The sequence below is a fragment of the Ambystoma mexicanum genome, chromosome 5q, assembly GCF_040938575.1.
Source record: "Ambystoma mexicanum isolate Mex_15411 chromosome 5q, UKY_AmexF1_1, whole genome shotgun sequence".
Classification (NCBI taxonomy): domain Eukaryota; kingdom Metazoa; phylum Chordata; class Amphibia; order Caudata; family Ambystomatidae; genus Ambystoma; species Ambystoma mexicanum.
Genome location: NC_090933.1, coordinates 739,873,385 through 739,894,349, shown reverse-complemented (window position 1 = coordinate 739,894,349; position 20,965 = coordinate 739,873,385). Strand labels below are relative to the sequence as shown.

General features: G+C 41.9%; 1 protein-coding gene across 3 annotated transcripts in view; it reads right to left on the bottom strand.

Moving 5' to 3' along the window:
- Positions 1-20,965, bottom strand: part of HNF4G (hepatocyte nuclear factor 4 gamma) — an 836,697-nt gene that overhangs the window by 62,670 nt on the left and 753,062 nt on the right. For all 3 annotated transcript variants that reach the window (XM_069621228.1, XM_069621227.1, XM_069621226.1), the window contains 4 exons: positions 20,562-20,649; positions 11,516-11,668; positions 10,126-10,362; positions 375-497 (listed from right to left, as the gene is read on the bottom strand). In XM_069621228.1, the coding sequence (XP_069477329.1) occupies positions 375-497; positions 10,126-10,362; positions 11,516-11,668; positions 20,562-20,649 (601 nt within the window). The remainder of the gene's footprint in view (positions 1-374; positions 498-10,125; positions 10,363-11,515; positions 11,669-20,561; positions 20,650-20,965) is intronic.

Genomic DNA, 20,965 nt, shown 5'->3' with positions numbered 1-20,965 from the left:
TATGCATCTCCTTTACATGCAACCAACCATATGTTTGTGAAAGTGGAAAACACATATTACACTCTATAGATGATGTAGTCACACCATTAGTGCTGCAATTCATAATTTTAGATGCAATGAGATACTGGCATGCATTTATCATGCTGCATAAACTATGCTACTAGATAAAAGGAGAACAATGGAAACATAACTATAGAAGCTAGGCCTTCTTAAATCAACCCGCTGATTGTCGTTCATTAATTAATTAATTATTTCATTCATGACTATTTGGGAAACATGCTAAACAAGCTTTACCTGTTTAGGCAATATGCAGAGGTAGTAATATAAAGTTATTTCAATATGTTTCAAGCTAGGAATACATGTCCATTACTTACACACATGTTCTGCCCGTAGGGGTGCTGACATAGAACTGATAAGAAGAGTGTGTCCAGTTAATGGATCCTGTGCTAAATGAGGGTGTATGGAGTGGTGGAGATGACTTGCATCGTTGGAAGCACCTGCAACACATAACAAGAAGGTGTTAAATGAAGAGAGCACGCCGTAGCCAGACATACCTATATTCCCGCTACCCATTACTCTAGAGCGGGGCTGAGTGACAGCTGCTATAGCTGGTAGACATATTCAGCTAACAATAATAACAATGATAGAGTCTTCTGCTGCTATCTTATTTATGCGGGATCTGGCGAGGCAATGACACATTCTCATCTGGAAATTCCTGATCAATTTGCAAATAATAGCCTCTCCACCCGCCCCTTATAAGGCAGTGGTAGTCAAACCTTTTTATGCTGCGTCCTCCATGGTTATAGGTTGTTGCTGGGTCCCCCCTTGTATACAAATATTGTTGCTGTGCCCCCCAAATGCCATACCTGCTTTTATTGTCTATTAAAAGTGGTCGAAGAGCCCTGCGTCCCCTGTGACATCCTTCGGCGACTCTGAGGGGAGGGGGGCAGCCACACAGTTACGTAGGAAGTAAACTTGGATACATGTGTAAAAATACAGCTATATTTTTGTTAGGAAATTCGCCGCCCTGCACTTTTAAAACATGCTAAATACGAGAACTGCTGTAAAGCCAACACAAGGACAAAGTCTGAAGGCCTGTTTGTCAGTCTCAGAATTGCGATATCTTTATAGCTTTCACACGCCTATAACACTACAGTGTACGATGTGTATAGTTCAGTCAGCAATGCCACTTGTACATTAATTAATTTTCTTTTTCACGCGTGTGCGCATAACTTGGTAAAATATATGAAAAATGACTCAAAGCTGACAATCTCTAATTCAAATCAAAGCACGAATCGTCTTGCATGTCTCAAGAAATTACACATTGCATATTACCCATGGGTAATTAACTAATATGATTATAGCAAGTTCGATTGTTGCTTTAGTTCATTTTCATAACTCAAATGGTTTGCTAATTCGACAGACTGAAACCTGTTCAGATACACTGAAATAGTTTTGCGCGTAAAGAGGGAGCCACGCTGTATCAAGTCAATGTGAAGGTCTGTGGAGGCTGGGATGCTGGACCGATCTCAAAGAAGGGAGGTCAAGTTCTAATCTTAAAGCTTCAACAGCTATATACTTTCTAAACAACCTGCTGTTCTCCTTTACATTAACAGTGTTCATATTAGCCATTTTAAGGTTGTACAATTCATCAAACGGAGAACAATGAACAACTGAGTTGGTCCTTCTGGGACCTGCTGTGTGAACGTGGAGCTCAACAGGAAGTGCGTAACTCTGCACTCGATCATGAGCAACTAGTGGCCAGAATTCTGTTTGATGACTGCAGGAAGGAGGGCTGCAGAAAGTGTCACAGGCACTTTAGTTGGGCTGGTAATGCATGAGTGAATGCTTTGGTCTCTTCGTCCATTCTAAAGCATGAGTTTGATGGCTCGGTTAGAGCTCTATCCCATATCATTCATTTCCAGGTGGTTCATCCAAGTCAAACTTTAGGTCTTTTTCTGAAGTTTCCAAAACAAGCAGTTTAAACTCACGTATATAGAAAGGACAGCAGAGTAGAAACTCAGAACAGTTGAACGTTTGCACTTGAAGAGGCAGGGGAAGCTCAAGCTTGTAAGGGGAAGGGGCAGCTGAGTAGGTAGGTTAGAGTACACTTAAATTGATTATAGGGCCCAGATAGAATTAGGGACTTAAGTTGGAATTTTTTGGGGGCAATGCTCAAACTTAAGACAATATTTCAGCTAGCAACAAGGCAAGCTTCCAAAGAGTGAAACTCTTAAATGGCTGCAGAACAAACTCCTGTCCTAGTCAGGTTTGCTACATGCATTGGGGTCCCCGTGAAAATTCTGCCGGCCTACTGTAGACCGGATGGTTGATGCCTATTGTGGCAAGGCAGAAGAAGGACTTGGACCAGAGGACATACTGTTCAAGCATCTTTTTATTCAACTTTAAAGAAAACTGCCTCACTAACCCTATTGCTAAAGGGGAGTTCCCTTCCTATTCAACTAAACTAATATTCCTCTGTCCCAACCCATCCACCAAACTGGCCCTACCACTTAGACAAAATATAAAAGCAAGTTACGTGGAGTGCCCTACACCAAGGGCCCGATTCTCATCTTGGCGCAGTGAGCGTGCTAAATAGCACAACTCACTGCGCCGTTTCTTGACGCCCAGGCACCACTGTTATTCTCATGTGGTCCTGGGCGTCTTTGCAAAGCACGACAGTGCTTTTGCTGTAATCCGCCTGTTTTACTGGAAACAGGCGGATTGCAGAATCTCGGCAGCATTTTCGTTAAATAACGAGGGAATAGTTATTTAAAGAAAATGCTCCCGAGAAGAAAACCAAAATGCATGTGCTTTTTGGGTGTGCAGATGCTGACAGGTGGGTCCTGCACTGCATTTGTTTATCTTTATTTTCAGAAGAGTGCATACTGCCATCCATGTGGAGGAGCTCACTGTCGCCCGAGCCCTGGTTCTCTCGAAGCTGGACTACTGTAACAGCCTCTATCTTAATCTGCCTGCCTCCACTCTCCGCCCTCTGCAACTCTTCCAGAACAGAACTGCGCGACTTGTCCTTGGCCTCAAGCCCAGGGACCGTATCTCTCCAGGACTGAAATCTCTACACTGGCTCCCAGTGGCTGCGAGGATTAAGTTCAAAACCCTCTGCATTATCCACAAGGCCTTCTGGGGCCTGGGGCCAAAATACCTTCAACTCTCTCTCCCTAAATCTCTTCCTTCCCGAGCCCTTCGCTCATCCGTCTCCAACTCCCTCAGGGTCAGCCGCTTCTCAAAGCAACGAGCTGGGGGTAGATCTCTCTCCGCGGCAGGGGCCTCCCTCTGGAACAGCCTTCCTGCCTCCCTGAAACTTGAGGAGAACCATCTCCGGTTCCGGAAGCACCTCAAAACCTTCCTCTTTGCCTCTGCCTTCTCTGTCCCTCTCCCCTGCTAAATTCTACACTGAAATTGCACTGAATCTGCAACTGGGCCACTCTCACCGACCTCGGTCCTGGGCCCCGCCACTCTCCACTTGCACTGCCTCCCTGGCATCGCATCTCCTGCACTGCGGGACTGTCTCTGTATCCCTACAGCCCCCCCTTCCCAGCACTTGCCTGCACTTACCTTGCACTTGCCACCAGCTGGCCCTATTTATTTATTTATTTTTATTCTACTTACTTGTACTGCACTTCCCCCTCCCCCTTCCCCTTGCACTTTTCCCTTCCCCTACCCCTGCACTTGTGTGGTCTGAATGATACCTGGCCTAGTAGGATCGTTGTCTGTCTTCCCCTTGTTCCCCCCCCCGCCTCGTCGCGCCTTGAAACACTTGTGTATAGGCGCGTTACAAATGCCATATCATATCATTCAGAGCAGATGATTAACTCCTCCTTAGGTTCATTGTCTTTCACATTCATTAACGTGCTCCAGGCCCACCACATCCTCTGTGTGGTCCTTCCTTCAAGTATATTTTGCTTTGTTAATGTTGGATTCTCAGCCCCAGTATGCCTCCGTATCTGGATGGCAGCTTTCCACCTCTGCATCTGCCTAGCTCCATGCCACAACCAGCTTCGCTGTGGAGCAGGGCTCCACCCTTCACTAACGTACTGACATCAGAGAAACGTGGTTTCTCCATAACCACTCAAGGCTCATTGGTCCTTTATTCTTGCTCCTGTGATGTGAGAGGGCGTTACATATATTAACCACAGGTTGTCAAACAGGTGTACAGTTCATCATTACCTTGAGCCAAGCGCATAGAGGTATTATCAGTGTTGCTGACTCCCATGTAGGCAGATATTATTTGTCTTTGTCTTCTGAAGGTCACACAACTAGGGAGGGTTTTGTTAGCGGGCTCCCCTGGGGAAGAAGGGATGGATTCTCTAGATCTGTCACACTATGTTCACACACCTGTAAAATGGGTGATGACCCAACTCAGTTCTGGCTTGGAAAGCAGTCAGTGGGGACACCTATACGTGCTTAATTAGCTTTTGTAAACCTAAGGTGCCCCCCACGCAGCTAGGGTGCAGAGTGAACAGGTTTTTAGTGCCGCTTGGGCTATTGTTTCAGGCCAAAGGAGATGTCTCAAGGCACAACATATGAGAGAGTTTACTTTCATACAAATGATCAGGTATCATATTTCTTAAGACTATGCCAGGGGAAAAGATCAGTCCCATTCTTTGAAAGACCACACAGCAGATTGCTCAAATGATGATGATTTATGGGTGATCCAACTAGTCATGCAAATGGAATTAAATGAGGAAAGGTTATGGAGACTGACAGCCTTTTTTTAGTGCACCGCAAACGTAAATTAGTTTCACCAACCTTAATTTATGGAGGCACTCTCCAAGTCCTAGTATAATGCTCACAAAGTGGCAGTTCTGCCGCAATTTGTTTGTATCTACCAACCAGAAATGTCCCACAACATCCTATACATGGTGAAACATTCTTGACTCCTTCAGTCTGGTTAACACCAACATTGGATTCAGTGGTGGTTCAACCTCATTTTATTTGGCTCTGGCTCTGCTGACCAGCAGAGCCAATCTCAGATTTCCAGTATTGAGCTCACAAACTGAAGGGTCTGCATGTATTTTGTTCTACCAATCAGTAGAATCACACATGATTTTTGTCTGACTCTCTCATTGCCCGCTGTCAACGTTTTTACTAAGCTGTTGCAAAAACATCTAGAAGAGGGTACGGTGGCGCATGCACTTCTTTATGGCATTTGCCACTAAGTAGTCATCCAGCTCACAAGTACTGACAGATGTAATACTGTCCACACAGTATTGCCTGCATTCCTTGTCACTCTGCTTTGCCTGTTCTACCCAAATGGCACCCCACACGCAATTCCACTACAAACAACAGGAGTCTATGCTGCTAGTGCTAGTAAAGTTGCCCTGCCGGTCGTTGGTACCACAGAGCGAAGCTGTGCTGCGACAGACATGGTGTGTGAGGGAGATTGTTGGACTAGCACAAAGTCAGAGGGGATGGAGGGCACATGCTAGAGCATAGCTGGGGTCTCTTATGGCAATCAACATCACTGAGCAAGGGTGCTGCACTAGCTGCATCTATGGCACTGGGACAGACTGCCTTCAGCAATGGTGTGTAAGCCCTTGCTTTTTGATATTTACATTGAATCAAACATTGCAGGCAATTCTATTTCTGAAAGGAGAGTATTCTAATCAGACCCCCTTTCATATATCTCCATGTCAAAACATAGTGCATATATGTATTTTTGCTGCACCCATCCCCTGACAAGTACAGCACTTGCTCTTCAGCAGCACAGGCCAGGTACAAAGGTCCCATTTGCCAGCCACTTTGACCCAATGTTCCTGCAGTCAGAGGTTGCAGCTTAACCTCTGCAGCTCTCTTCTAGAATGTAATCATTGTTGCCTTACCAGTCTGGTGGCAGGGTGATCTTGGAGTATAAGCAATACCTGGTTATGGTATGGCACATGATAAGAGCATTGTGGAAGGTAGGTGGGCACAACTTTTTGTTTTTCAATTTTTATATAAAGTAGCCATGTCACGGTAATAGTGATAAATGTTTGAAGGAGCTGCCTGCTATTGCGGATCCTGTGACACATGGATCAATGTACACATGAACAAATAACCGAGTGGTACCACTGGGTAGGCCAGACGCTCTCAAAATGCACTTATAGAAAAGCTGCTATATTTGTATTCTTCATCTCTATTCATCAGTATGTTAAGAAACCAGACCATTAGTTGATCTATTCTTCATGAAATGCCCAAATCAAAATGTAATCATTGTTAACGAAGGCAGATAAACATTCTCAGCCTTATGAGCTTGTTAGCCAATGCATTTCAGAACAGAGTTCCATCTTCGGGGCTGAGCTCTATACATTATAAGCATGCCAATATACAAGTATACAGGATTGTGAGCGTGGCATGAATGGAATGCAAATGGATTCAATGGAACATACATACCAATAATGGGCACAGTAGCAAAGTGGAAAGCGGAAAAAAATGAAAACAGGATAATGTTAGTAATGAGGCAAATACCCTAAGTATGAGCGACAGTGAGAAAAAATTTAAAGTAAAAATACCTGATGAATAGAGAACGAATTATACGAATATATCAGCTTTTCTATAACAGAATTCTGAGAGTGCCTGGCCTACCCAGTGGTACCACTGGGTTATTTGTTCACATGATAAGAGCGTACCATTATTAAAGCCACAACACATTCTTATCATACAAGTATTAGCTCTGTGAGCCCAGACCATCAGTGTAAGTGGAATGTGTATTTCTGGCAGCCAGGCTGTCTCCAATTCAGCAAGTGAGACAATAGCCAGGATGATATTTCCGTTGATCCTCCAGGATGAAGGGTAAGACCTGTACTCAGGCACAAGAGATGTCATCACGAGTTCTTGTGGGAACCCGGCTTCAAAGGGGCATTCACATAACAAAGGCAGAACTCGCACCAGGGTGCTTCACTACAGAGGAACTTTGAAGTCAGGAGACATGATGAAGGGGCAGAGTTAGAGTAGCCAGAAAGGGAAAGGTAGACCTGAGAAAGGGGTCCACCATTTTGCATTTCTATTGGAGCTCTTTCCCTTTCTGTCAGCCCCCTTCCCTGCAGAAAAAGACACTCTGGGTATGATGCAATGTGGCAAGGGTTACTTGTTCCAGAGACAGGGATTTGAACCGGTTAGCAGGCTTGCTTTTGTGCAATCCCTGGTGAAATTTGCCTGTGTAAGAAAGCGGTATCCCATTCTTTCTTTGATTCATCTGTGGCTTTCAAGAAAGTAAGAAGAATTTACTGGACCACTAATGGGATTGCTTTCCATTTAAAGGTGCTCCAACAGTTAGGTGAAGATAAAAGATATCAAAAGCAGAAGAGAGTTTATACCCCTATCCATCCCCAGAGAGCAGTAATGTGGCTGGTGTTTGGACCAAGGTCTGGCCCTCTGCCAGCTGCACTGGAAGAGGTTCCTCTCTGGGAATGCCAGACAAGCACCCTGGTGTAGGAGTGAGGAGCAAAAACATGTCCCCTGACCTGGAGCTTCTGGGTTGGGAATCCCAGAAACCAGAAAGTCCAAGAACAACTGGCATCCTGTTCACACAGCTCCCTCTAACATTAGAGCTGCATTAGATACTGCAAGCTAACAGCACCCACACTGGATGGATCTTCGAACTGATCACCTGCATTTTCAAGCTGCCTTGACACTGCTTTACAATTGTAGCGCTCTTTGCTGCCCCAACTCAAACACTGTTGCACTGCTGCAGAAGATTTTGAGTTGCTGCTTCTTCAAGTTCTGCAATGAATGAATAGAATCCCTCCTTGGCCCAATGCGAACACGGACTCAAACCACTGGAAGTCACCATATCAGCTATGCCTGTGTTAAGGCATGCTGCATGGCACTACTTATGATCTTTACAGCGACATCCAATTTGATACCACTCATGTATCATCTCCTGTGAGCTGAGCTCAGCTGTCAAAGGTGATATGTATTGGTTCCAGACAAGGCTCCCCCTGTCCACTGGCCAGACTGTAGCCTTGAGGGATTGCCTCTCATTCTTGATTTGTACGGGCAGGCTATACCATGCTCCCCAAGGACAGTAACTTCAAAGGATGCTGGTCTGGGAACAGGAATCAAATGGCACACCAATTGACAAAGGGCAATGTCTGTCACCAGGTGTTGCACTACTAAAGATCTTTAATTCTATTGAGAAGCAAAGGGGCAGGCTAGTGTTAGCAGGGAGAGACCTGTACAGTTTGGGGATGATTCCGTCATCTTGTTTCTCTGTGCCTCGCTCTCCTTCAACCTACAAAGGAGGCAGAGAAGCCTGGTTCCATGCCATTGAACAGCCAAGACATTTGCAAAGGTAATACTGACTGATATCTTCCCCTCTGGTCCATCATGGGCAGTAGATACTGGATAGGTCACCTTAAACACTTTGGCAAGCTCAGAACATATCCCTTGAATATGGTGGTCTTTTAACTACCTTTTCTCCCCAACTCCTTACCCAGAGTGTTGCATCTATTCTACCTTTGCATATTATTTGTTCCTTCTACAGAGGTGGATTTTTACTGTGTTTTCAAGTTAGTTATTATTGTACATGGTGTGTTTGATTAAAGTATTTGTTTTTATAGACCCTTGATTGGACATTCCTTTATTGTGGACTGTTATACTTTGCAGTCTGGTTTGCTACTAAACCACGTTAACACTCCTCTTGAGGGCATAGCCTTCCCTCTGCCCACCTTACCACAAAAGCCGTAGAAGGTATATCTCTTACTGTGTCTTTCTTACATTTATGTTTGTGTTGGCTCTTGGTTTGTGGACATGTGAGGGGTGGGTGGGTGCTTTAGCCTCTACCCATTCTGCAGGGGACAAGTCAGTTTGTCACACATGTTTAAATTCTAGATCTCAACAGCCACCGCCACATGGCAATTGAACACTGCTCCCATAAAGCCACATAACATCAAAACACTACCTTTTGATAACTAACGCACATAGGTCAGCACCTACCAATGCATCTTAGCACCACAGGCCCACAAGGTTTCCCTAATAACACACAGGCATCTATGCTCATGACACAGAACACCTTGAAACTGACAGCATGCAGAGTTCATCGTACTTATGGTCTGTACGCATCAACACAAGAGCAAATCTAACTTGCAGTTTACCTATTTCTCCCCACTAATCTAATCCACCCCTTGCGCCTCTCTCAGATCTGTCAGAGAACCAGGAGACCTTGCAAATTGCAGTCAACCATGGTATAAATCCCAGTAACTTATCCAAACATTAAGGGCAACAAATAACATACCAAACGTACCAGAAATTATGTTATTTGATAATGTAAACTCATATGAAAATTATGAATGTGTGCCAGCAGCTAACACAAGAATATGATGTAATTTGCAGCATGGGGAGAAAGATCCACTCATTCCTCATTCCTTCATTGATCCAGGAATTACTCGTTTTGATGCGAGTCCAATCATAAGCAAAAAACATTTCTGCCTCACAATCCTCTGCCTTTCTAATGAGGTCATGAATCCTATAGCCCCACATTTGATTGCTCCTGTTAACTGCCACAACCAGGTGGCAATAAAGGCAAGGGATTCCAGGCAAGAAGATCTAAGCTTTGCCCATGTGAAAGAAAAATGGACCAAGTTAATGTATCACCAATTTTTCTGTGTGTAAATATGGAATAGAGCACATAGATTGTGCCCAAACACTATAGGGTAAACATTTTTGCAGCAGGAAAACAATAATAACACAAACTGTTTTTTGTGCTATTTTCGCTTAACATGTGACAACATTGTACCTAGTTGACTTTGCGCATTAGAATTGTGTTCTTTTCTTCCCACTACTCAGCATTTTCCCCACATATTCTAGGACAAGGGTTTGTGTATATAACAATACCAGTCCTGAAATATGGTGGAATGCTTGTAAAGTGAGATATTATGTTACACAGCATAGTTTGAAAAATATATTCTGTTTCATTTTTGCACTATTATTAACCTATTTAGATCCCATTGATTGGGGCAAACAGACTTGCTCCATTCTATTTTTATAAAAGAAGTAAGAGTGGAACTACATGTTTGCCAATCTTCTCAGTGCAAGGACGAATTGGAAATAATCTCCCCCACTCCCCTGCTTGTGTAAGTGTATTCCTAGGTACTGAGATGAGGAAAATAAATCAACAAGCCTCACCTCCTAATAGCATTTCTTGGAGCAGGTTGTCTATCTTTATCATTCCAAACAGTTTGACAAACTGTATTTGTTCAATCATTTGCCAGGTGATGCTTTGGAGTGTCGGCAACAGGAGAAGCAGTTCTCCAAATCGGCCTCTCGAATCGTACTGGCGGTCATTGATGTAATCTTCTAAACTGACTTGGACCTGGAACCGCATGGTCTTGATTTTCAAAGGGTCACTTAACCCTTTGGCATCTTAAAATGGAGAATGCACAAACGATATATGTTAACATACAATGATGGCAAGCATACAATGCAAACTTAAAAAAAGGAATTATAAGGTAGTCGATCAGAATAAATTGTGATTCAGCAACTAGAGAACCTTCACGTAGACCTCAAATTACAATTGGCTATCTTGCATTCCTATTAATATATATCTTTAAAACAAAGAATGATGCTTTTGTTGAGCTCGGTTTACACTTTACATTTCTGTGCAATGGTATCAAAGCACAAATTGATAACATTTTAGATGAGGGAATGCACTATAAAGTTAATACACAATTAAGAGGGAGTAAGTAAAGAACTGGCACAACGGTCTCAGTTGGGAAAGTGGTATATATAAAATAACTGATCAGTAGAATTGATAACATATCTTTAGTGCAATTCTTAAACCTTTGAATGAAATGAAAAGGCAATACATTTCAGAGACAGAATTTAAAGAACTGATACAAGGGGCCCCATTACGAGGTAGGCGGTAACCCGCTGGTGCTACTGGCTGGTTGCCGTCGACCTCGTAACACTGTTTCTGCCGCCTGATTTCCCGGTGCCACCGGGATATCACAAGTCCCGGTGGCCCGGGATGTCACGCGGTGGGAAATGTAAGTCCCCATTCCTGTAGAATCCCGTAGGACTCCATGGGAATGGGGACATGGACGCCCCGGCACTGTTGCTAACAGTGCTGGTGCTTCTGTGAAAACTATGCCTGCAGGGGCCGTTGCTCCCGGCAGGCCAGACCTGCCGGGAGCACCGGTCCCTGCATGTATTCTCGTAGTCTGGCAGTCCAAGAAGGGTTCGGACTGCCAGACTTGTAATGAGGACCACAGTCTTTAAAAGAAGAAAGACGGATATCATATGGAAACAATCCCATGGAAATGTATCATTAAAAGATAGAGTTTGCCGAGTTAAAATATGTGCTGCAGGAAGTACTTCAATATTTTTTACTTGTACATCAAAAACACATCATAATTTCTTTAATGTCTTTGATATTGACACATACTACTTCATTATGAATCTGGACTCACATGCGAAAGTCTGCTCTGAATTTTGTGATCTGGTTCATGATCTGGGCTTATTGATCGTGCCAATAATAATATAGAAATGTGCTTTCAATTCACAGGAAGAATCTTACCTGGATCAAAAAAGACTATTGCCTTCAAACATGCATACTCATTGTCATCTATTTGAATTTCCTGGAAAGGTTGGACGAGCTCATCCAAAATCCGGTTGGCAACACGGCAAATCTCTATTTCAGCACTGTCCCGGTGTATGATGTAATTATTTCCTTAAGATGAAAAGAAAAACACTATTAAATTATGAGTAGTATTACACTACCATGATCAAAGATGCACTGCTGCAATACAATACCATACCTATCTCCCACATACATTGTGTTTTATTTAATGATATAGTCTTAACACCTTATCTGGCAGGCCAGATCGGGTGTTATCAGCCTGTGCCAGAGTTAAAGGCCAACCAAGGGTATTTAACAAGAACCCCCAAGCCGAGAACACCCAGACCCGCACACCTGATCAGGTGTTAACGCTATTGGCACCCGAGTTGCCAATGCAGTATCCTGGGGTGCTGAGAGCAGTGTATTTCGTTTGAATGAATGGGACGCTGCGCCCCTTTCATTCAAACAAAATACTGTCCTAAAATGGCCACCAGGGAGATGGAAGGCGGAGCTTCTTATGGAGCCCTTCTTCCATTTCTTTGGCTCCCTTTCTGTGATGGCCTGGAGGGAGCGCAGAGGAAGCAACAGCACTCTGCCACCGCCGAAACAAAAGGTAAGTGGGGGGATTAAAAAAACTAAAAGAAATCTCTATGGAAGAGAGGGTGGGGACAAGATGATGGGGTGGGGTAAAATGAAAATCTTAGAGACACTCCAGGATGTATTAGTTGAAAGGGTCGTCGTGGGACTGTAAACTACACACAACGAAATAGACCCATTTAACTTGGCATTGATTGGGTGTCAAGAAAACTCAAAACCTTGTTGAGTTATTAAGATGTTCATTTCATATACAATAAAAACATTTTTAAGAATATTTTATTATTATCTACGTTCTAAAAACAAATACATAGAAAAATATTCAACAATATCTCTTCAATTTACAAAAAGACTCGATGCAAAGTGACTAGTGCAACCCTTAAAAGTGACTTGTGCAACAATGATTAGTATAACAATTAGTATTCTGTTTAAAAAGCGTCACCCAACGCTAGTCGCTACCCAAAATACAATGTTGTGGTTATGACACATGATTGATATCTTTAAGTGTTCAAGCTACTAATGTGTAGCTGAAAATGCCACTCGATGGTTAACTGAAGCAAATCCTTAAAAAATGCAGTTGGTATTGGCCCTACACCTTAATAGCTCAACAAGGATTTGAGTTTTCTTGACACCCAGTCAGTGGCAAGTTAAATCGGTCCATTTTGTTGTGTGGGTTGGGGTAGCAGCCAGCAGGCTGCTCGGAAAGAGGGCTGACATTAGCAGTTCAGTCCGCGATTGGAGAGACCTGATTGGCTGCTGCCCCCACCCTGGGTGCTAATAACCCAGCCAATAATACACCCACATGATAATGGAGAGTTCGAAACACAGTTAAGCAAAACCAATTTTACAATGTATGCAATATAATCAGAACAAAGTTCTTTCCACCTCAGCAAAGTAAATATAAATCAATGCATCAAATAGATATTATTATTTTTTTTTAAAGTTTGCTTGAGTTTTCTGCACGGATTTAGTAGCATGGAGCAAATCTTCTGTCACACAGCTCTCATCTACTGACACTTTTATTCTGCATGTATATATTTCTGCCATTAAAGTATACTTCAAACGAGGGGGTAACCCCTGGGACTTCCAGTTTCACCCACCGCCATCCAGCAGTGGACTGGCCTACAGGGAACTCTGGAGATTTCACGGTGGGCCTATGCATCATGGGAATCGTTTTTGTGGCACCTATTTATTTTTCCACGTTTTCTTATGGGAAAAGGTGTTGGGCTTCCTCACACTGTTGTAATATGTGGACACTTGGAAAATAAAATCGAGGGTCTCTTTTGGTTCCCAGTCCAACTCCCCTGCCCTCATCACTGTCCTTAAATCGTGCGGTGCCGTGCCAGAGGTGCTTTTCCTTATATTCTGATCATTATATTACTTTTAAAATACTGCTATGTCAATGTTGAGTTGTTTGTTTGCTTTAATATGTTCAGTAAACATTACGCTTGCCTTAATTTTCAGTATTCATCATTTTTGTGGTGTTTTTTTTTCAAATCTCCTACACATTAAATCATTTTTCACCCGCCTTTGTCTACTAAACTACTGTCAACAACTGCATAAAAAAACATTATAAATCAGTGCGCAATCAAGAGTTCGGTGCCACATAAAAAAAAGCAAAGATTGTCATAAAAATCAAAAGTCAGAAAATGTGCTCTTACTATTTTTTAACACCGTCCACAGCAGAAGAAAAGCTCAAAATGGCAAATGACTACATATTGATTAGAATATGTGTATCGCGCATTTGATAAGAGTATGTGTAGGGGAGTTCCACATATTCAGTAATCCCATAAGCACTGCATGTGACAGCATGTGACAGCAGTCATTTCCTTGAAGAAGGTAACGCTCATAAGTGCCAGAGAGAAATTAAGCCCAATGATTGCTTTTTTTCAGGCTGTCATTTATCTACCAGGCAGGGATTTACAATAGAACAGAGCGCAAGGTTCTAAAAGATGGAGCAGGTGCTTACTTTGACTCAACTGATAGTGGAAATTATATATTGATTTTTAAAACAGCGACTACTGTAGGATGGCTAAGCTGATTTGAACTCAGGAAGATGTTGCGCTCTCCTATAGGCATTGGTTTTGTAAATTGGTAGTTGCTGCTGATATTTGACTTAGAGGTTTGCAATTCGATCAATTTGCTATTAAATCTCCGATACCAAGTAACATGGTATTGGAAAAAGCAAGCATACTTACAATATTTAAATGCATGCATATACATTATTGCACAGGAAAGTTGTCTGAAATGCTTAAAAAGTGTAAACATACATTTAATCGTCCTTACTTTTTAACTGGGAATTGCACTGATTAAACTCATTACAATTATAAAATATATATGACTCAGGAAAATGTGGGAACCATTGCATTTACTTGCATATATTTAATTTTTATTCTTTTGCTGGAAATGGAAGCTAAAATATTTGTGAAAAATCATCCACAGTCATGGAACAGTGAAATATATAAATATATAGTTAAGCACAAATATATATTTATATATATGGAGTCAATGGAAAAACTTCAGGCACAGGGACGTTATGGTGAGAACTTAACGCAACAAAATCCTGAAATTCGACTAAAGTCACCTTTTCTTTGCCCCCCTGTTGAGCAGCCTATGACCACAATGTTGACATCACAGATCACATCACTGATGACATCACTATTTACATGTTGTATGAGAACAGTAATGACATTACAAATCACATCACTTACGCCATCACTGGTGACAACACTAATTACATTGTATATAAATGATTACATCAATAATGGAATTAGACATAACATCATGTATAAATTAGGTCATGAAAACTTTACCTTAATAACAATTTCGGCCATAGACTTGGTCATGACAAAGGCTGGGGTCACTGGCCAGCACCAAATGTCATAGCTAGTGGTCGTTTAGTGTTCAGAAATCCCAATGTGCATGGCTAAAAGCCATGCCTAGTAGCCCTTCACTGTTTTAAAATATACAGTGGGCAACGTTGAAAGCTGTAGTCAGTGGCCATGGCTAAAGGCCATAGCTAGTGCCCAATAATATGTTACAATATACAGTTGACACAGTCAAAGGCCGTGACCACTGGCTAGTACTGTGTTGAAGACCATGCCTAGTGTATATAATATACAGTGGGCATGGCCGAAAGCCATAGCTAGTGGCTTGTTAGTGTTGTATAATACACAGTGGGACCAGCCGAAGACCATCACGTATTGCATTTTATTATTTTAAAGTATACAGTGGACATGGCCAAAACATTTACAAACTGCTCAAGGTCAAAACATGGCTATTGGCCCATTTATATGTTAAAAAATATAGTGGGCACATAGAAAGATTGTGGTCTCTGGCCAGTATTGTGCTAAAGTCCATGGCTTGTCCCTGATCAGTGTATATAATATAAAGTGGACATGGTTGAAATCTGTATCCACTGGTAAAGGCCAAAATATATGGTGGGTAGCATGTTAGTGTTTTAATATAAACAGTGCACATGGGTGAAGTCGATGGCCAGTGTCCATGACTGAAGGCCATGATTAACACCCATTGTCTTAAAATATATTTGGCCATGCACACTGGTCATGGTTGATGGCCATCCTTAATGCCAGTTACTGTTGTAATGTAATTAGTGATGTCATCAGTGATGTCCACATTGTGGTCATAGGTTGCGCAACAGGTAGCGTGAACATGTACGGGGATTTGCTGTGGTAGATTCTCACATTAACATCCCTGCAACTAACATGTTTTCCTTGAATTTCAAGGGTTTTGTTATGGCACAGCTTTTTAGAGCACTTTCAGACCACTAGCATGGTCTGTGGCCATGGTCAGTGGGCACAATGTTTGGCTATGCCACTGTCCTTTTTAAAACGCTTCCAGACCACTAGCCATGGCTTAAGGCCATGGCTGGTTGGCACGGCCAAACACTACAAAACCACTAGCCATGGCCACTCTATATTTTAAAACACAACCCATCACTCAAAGATGTTCATCAACCACAAACTGATTTTGATATAGATTTGACAGTGCCCTTATTTGACAGTGGTATTGTTATGTATGAAAGATTGCAAGCTTTGAGAACTCACAATGTGTTTAGGCAATGCGCAGTGAGATTACATTATTTTCCATGGACCACACACTTTGGTTAAGCAACGTGGTCCAAGCCCCTTGTTTTATGACTGGTCTCTTGGTGACGGTTGTGATACATCGCACAACCCCACCTAACCACATTTAAGTGGCATATAAATGGGAAAAAAATGACTGGGTGCAAGAATAACATATGCCCAGGTACATTCTGCACCCATAGCAAAAATCAGTAAGTGAAGATATATCTTAAAGTGAAATATACAAATGTAGTTCATTTGACCTTCCCCTTAGAACTAAGTGTGCAAGACAAAATAGCATTGGACTTTAAAAAAAAGTAATGAACACCAGAAAAATAACCTGAGAGAGGAAATGTTCCAATAAATATACTGGCAAACTATATCACGGCAGATTGCTGGCGAACCCAGCAATCTGTCGTGAAATATTCCCTGGTAAACAAAATCCCAATATGTAAAAACAAGTGCTTGTGGTCTTGTGTGTAAGCGTTTGCACTGGGAACATGAAAACCTGAGTAAAATCCTGGTGGCCAAATACTTGAGCAAGCTTGCCAACCTCAAAAAAACAAGGGGTTGCGTTCGCCTTCTGAAGAAAAGTTATGCTGTCCACCCACACGTGTCCTTTACTTGTGACCTGAAAAGCAGCCAAAATTAGGGGAAAAACCTGCACCAGTGTCCAGGTTTGCAAACTTTCTTGCCACATTTTAGGAAAATACTCATGAATTACTTGCCCTAACATCATTTCTCCTCCTCACCCCCATGTCTGGCTTTCAACAATACTCTACTTTATAAAGATAACTTGAAAAGTGCACATTCCATGGTGTCATTCAAACTTATAAATCCTTATTGAACCATGTTAGGCAAAAGTGTACAATTGTGCCATTATTCCATTCCCTCTTGACTAAGAGACCACAAATACCAAAATGCGATTTGCCAAAACATTTTAAAAAAATGGTCTCTGATTGCAAAACATTCAAGGACTGACAGTAGCATGGTTTAAAACAAATAGTGTGGATGTGTTATGAGATATTTAAAACTAAGAAAACACACAACATTTGGGAACGTGGACTGTCTCCTATCCATGTAGTAACGAAGAACAAGCATGCTTCGTTTTAAAGCGAGGAAGGATCCAGCCCCCTTACACCATGTTTCTCTAAGTGGTCTTGTAAGGTGAGCTAATTTATTAGGCAACATGTCCTTAAGTGGCTGACCCCTTCCTCGCTTTGAAGCTAAGCAGGGTTCATCCAAGTTACTGCCGGGAATTGTTGTTGTAAAATTATCTATATATTTTTGTATTATTGCCTGGGAGATAAATACCAGAATGCAATTCGGCAAAAGGTAAAACATGGTCTTTGAGTGCAAAATGTGCAAGGACAGACAGCAGCATGGTTTAAAAATAAATGTGCCTGCCCGTGCGGTCGCCTATCCAAGCTGTAATCAGGACTGACCCTGCTTAGCTTCAAAGTAGGACTGACGATTGGCTTCAAAGCAAGGAAAGAGCCGTCCCATTTCTCAAAGTGGTGTTGTAACTTTGGCTCATTTATTGGGCAACATAGTCTGAGGAGGATGGCCCCTTCCTCACTTTCAAGCTAAGCAGTGTCTGTCTTGGTTACTGCATGGATGGGAGACCTGGATGGCAATTGTGTCACTGGTGTGGCCAGTGATTTTTCACCCCCAACGTCATTATACCTATGAAAATATATTTAAAAACATTATTTTAAAAAACTGTAACCACAGGTACTGAACTACACATACCCTCGGCTATCCGAATATAGCTGTGAATATAAGCAAAATGGCCAAATAAATAATGAATTTCCTGCCCCCTCAGACCCTCACCAAGTGCCCCCTCATCTGTGCCAGCTCCCCGCACTCCCAGATGGCCTCCTCACCTTCCCTTTCCCCCCACAACACATGCTGTGTATGGGACGCAGTTTGACTTCAGATGTTGGCTATAGCCAAGGCTACAGAAAGCTTTGTATTGCCAACTCAGATCCTAGACCCCTTTCAACTCCCAAATATCACTTGGTGTCCTCTAGCCACCCTCACCCCCACCTCAAGGCTGATGTTTTTTGACCTGCAAATAGCTTTTTTCCTGGTATCAGGTTCCCATATCCTCGGCTATCGCTACAGTTGATTCTCACATCGAGAGAAAAACAAGATGGCTGCAGTTTAATTTCTAAAACATCTGGTTTTGGGTAAATCCCCAAGATCTAGCTAGCTATTTTGAGACGTGGACGACCCCTTCTCCATCAAATATTTAAAAAACTACTGCATGGAATAACCCCAAACCAAGCATGGATTGCGAAGGTGTTTCGGACCTGGTCCAAATATGTCCAGCGGTTTGGGCTGAGCGCTTTGTCAAAAATGTACCCTGTTTGTCTCTGCGAAAATGAACAAGAATTAGGCTGAACTTTTAGAGAAAAAAATGTTTTTGTCTTCTTAATAACTTTTTATTTTTTAACAAATCTTTATGAAACTTTGCAGTCTGGGGGGCCTGTGAGTCCTTAATTACTTTTGGAATTTCAGTCAAATCCGTTACTCAAATCAAAAGTTGTTGACAATAGAATTTTGAGGGATTTCTATGGGAGTCCGACTAACCTTAACTATAGGGCGGTTATTATCGCCCTATAATACACAACCACAAGCAAAATACCTGTGTGTGTGTGTTTGCGAGTGGAGGGGCACTCAGCTCAATCCCTGGAGAAAGATAGCTGTCGAGGAGGCAAGGCAGGATTATAAAATATGTTTTCCTCAAAGTTACTGCATGATTTAGTAGTTAAAGTAACGTGTTATCACAATGCAGAAAAAACATCTTCCATATAATACATGTTTTAATGCTTGAGAAAATCAATGTTTAGACCCTGCTGCAGTTTTAATTGGCACATAATCCATGCTTGTGGTTCATCTATTAACAAATATGATAATGCTAATAAAAATGTTTCCCTGATCCACAGCTCTCAGCACCAGTGGTCATGACAGACTACGTGCCTTGATTGTTTACAAGCCTTAGCCACCTATGCCAGCACCCAGAGCAAGAGAAAGGGATAGAAACAACAGCACAAAGATTTGCATCAGTAGCTCCCCAAAATTGACCTAGACTTAGGCAAAACTGACAACTGCAACCTCTCCACAATATTGCCTATTACGTTTTTAAATGTTCTCTTTTCGGAAAATTCTAAACAGTGATACTGTACAGTCTGTGTGTAATTAAACTAAGACCTGTTATTTAAAATGTTATATTAGAAATATGTGCAAAACCACTAAAGTAGATGTGTATTTACATTCTTTGCCTCTTTGAAAAGAAAAAGAAAAAAAACACAATGTTTAATACATTTCGGATTAAATCTGGTTTAAGTTCTAGGAAACATGCAACCATTTTCAAAACATGCCTTGTTCATCACAAGACATGGCTTTAAGTATAGTAACACCCTAATTTTAAAATGGATGGTGCATTAATTGGAGGCACACTCCCGTTACACCTCTATTTATGGCGCCAGCCCATTTTACAGCATTGACGAGGCAGAGGAGGGGCGCAGAGTCGAGATCAAATGTCCACTGTACATTCTGTTGCATCTCTTCAGTGCGCTTCGCTTCTAGCCCGCATGACATGTTCAGGCGGGAAATAAATGAATTCCCATGGAAACTGCTATGGTTTAGCACTATCTGAAGAGCAGCAGAATTCCATAAGAATCCATTACTAAACGCCCTCTTCAAGACATACTTTGCAGGCAGCGTTCACTTTTTCACAAGACAGACAGGAAAATGAAAGAGTAAGAAACACGCCTGTCTTGCTTCCCCCCCCCCCTTTTTTCCCCCTCCATAAAGTGAATGTATAACATTGCAGTCAAGGGACTTCATAGCACATTAGTGCTCATGTTGGTGGTCCCTTGCAAGCAAATAACAGCTGCAAGTGTTTCTTTGTGGATTTTTTCTCATGATCACTTCCAACTAAAATATATTGAATATCAACGAATTTAAGTGACATAGAATTCTGGAATCTTAGAAAGCAAATAACACACAATGTTTGTCCTGCTTTAATCCCATTGGTAATCTCCCCCTAGCTTGGCACACAATAGGGGAGGGTTTTGATAATGATTAAGGACCTAATTCATGGAACTTTTAGCACAGAGCAACGTGAATTTGCACTGGTGCAAACTGGCTTTGCACTGCCAACAAACACCCTGATTCACAGAGAAGTGCAAAGTGTATTTTTACAGTGCAAAGTGACGGTGGTATACAACGGGTGATAAAAGATAGCACGCTTCCTGTTCAATTTGGGGTTAATTAATACACTTTTCATATTATGCATCCAAAGCCATTATATTTACCTAAAAGTAAAATGTCCTTGTATATCATTGATCGTTTTGCAACACCAAGCAGGAGGTGTTCCCCAGCATGCGCTCGCAGCAAAGCAACCTAGGATAAAACATGCAAAATGATCATGAGCATTTTAAATGTATTGACAATTATTCCAAGCATTAGTTCATTACAGTAGTAATTAAATAAGTGGTATTTAATTTTTATTTTTGAGCATTACTTAACTGACTCATGTGGTACACACAATTTAGTATTCACTAAATATCATTCACTGCTTACAACTACTTCGACAAATCAAAATATGTATGTCTTAACTGTAGATACTATAATTAATAATTTGCAGAAATTGTGCATCAATTATCTTTAAACAGCGGGTCAAGTTTTCAATGGTATAAGTGTGCCAGACCTCTGAGCC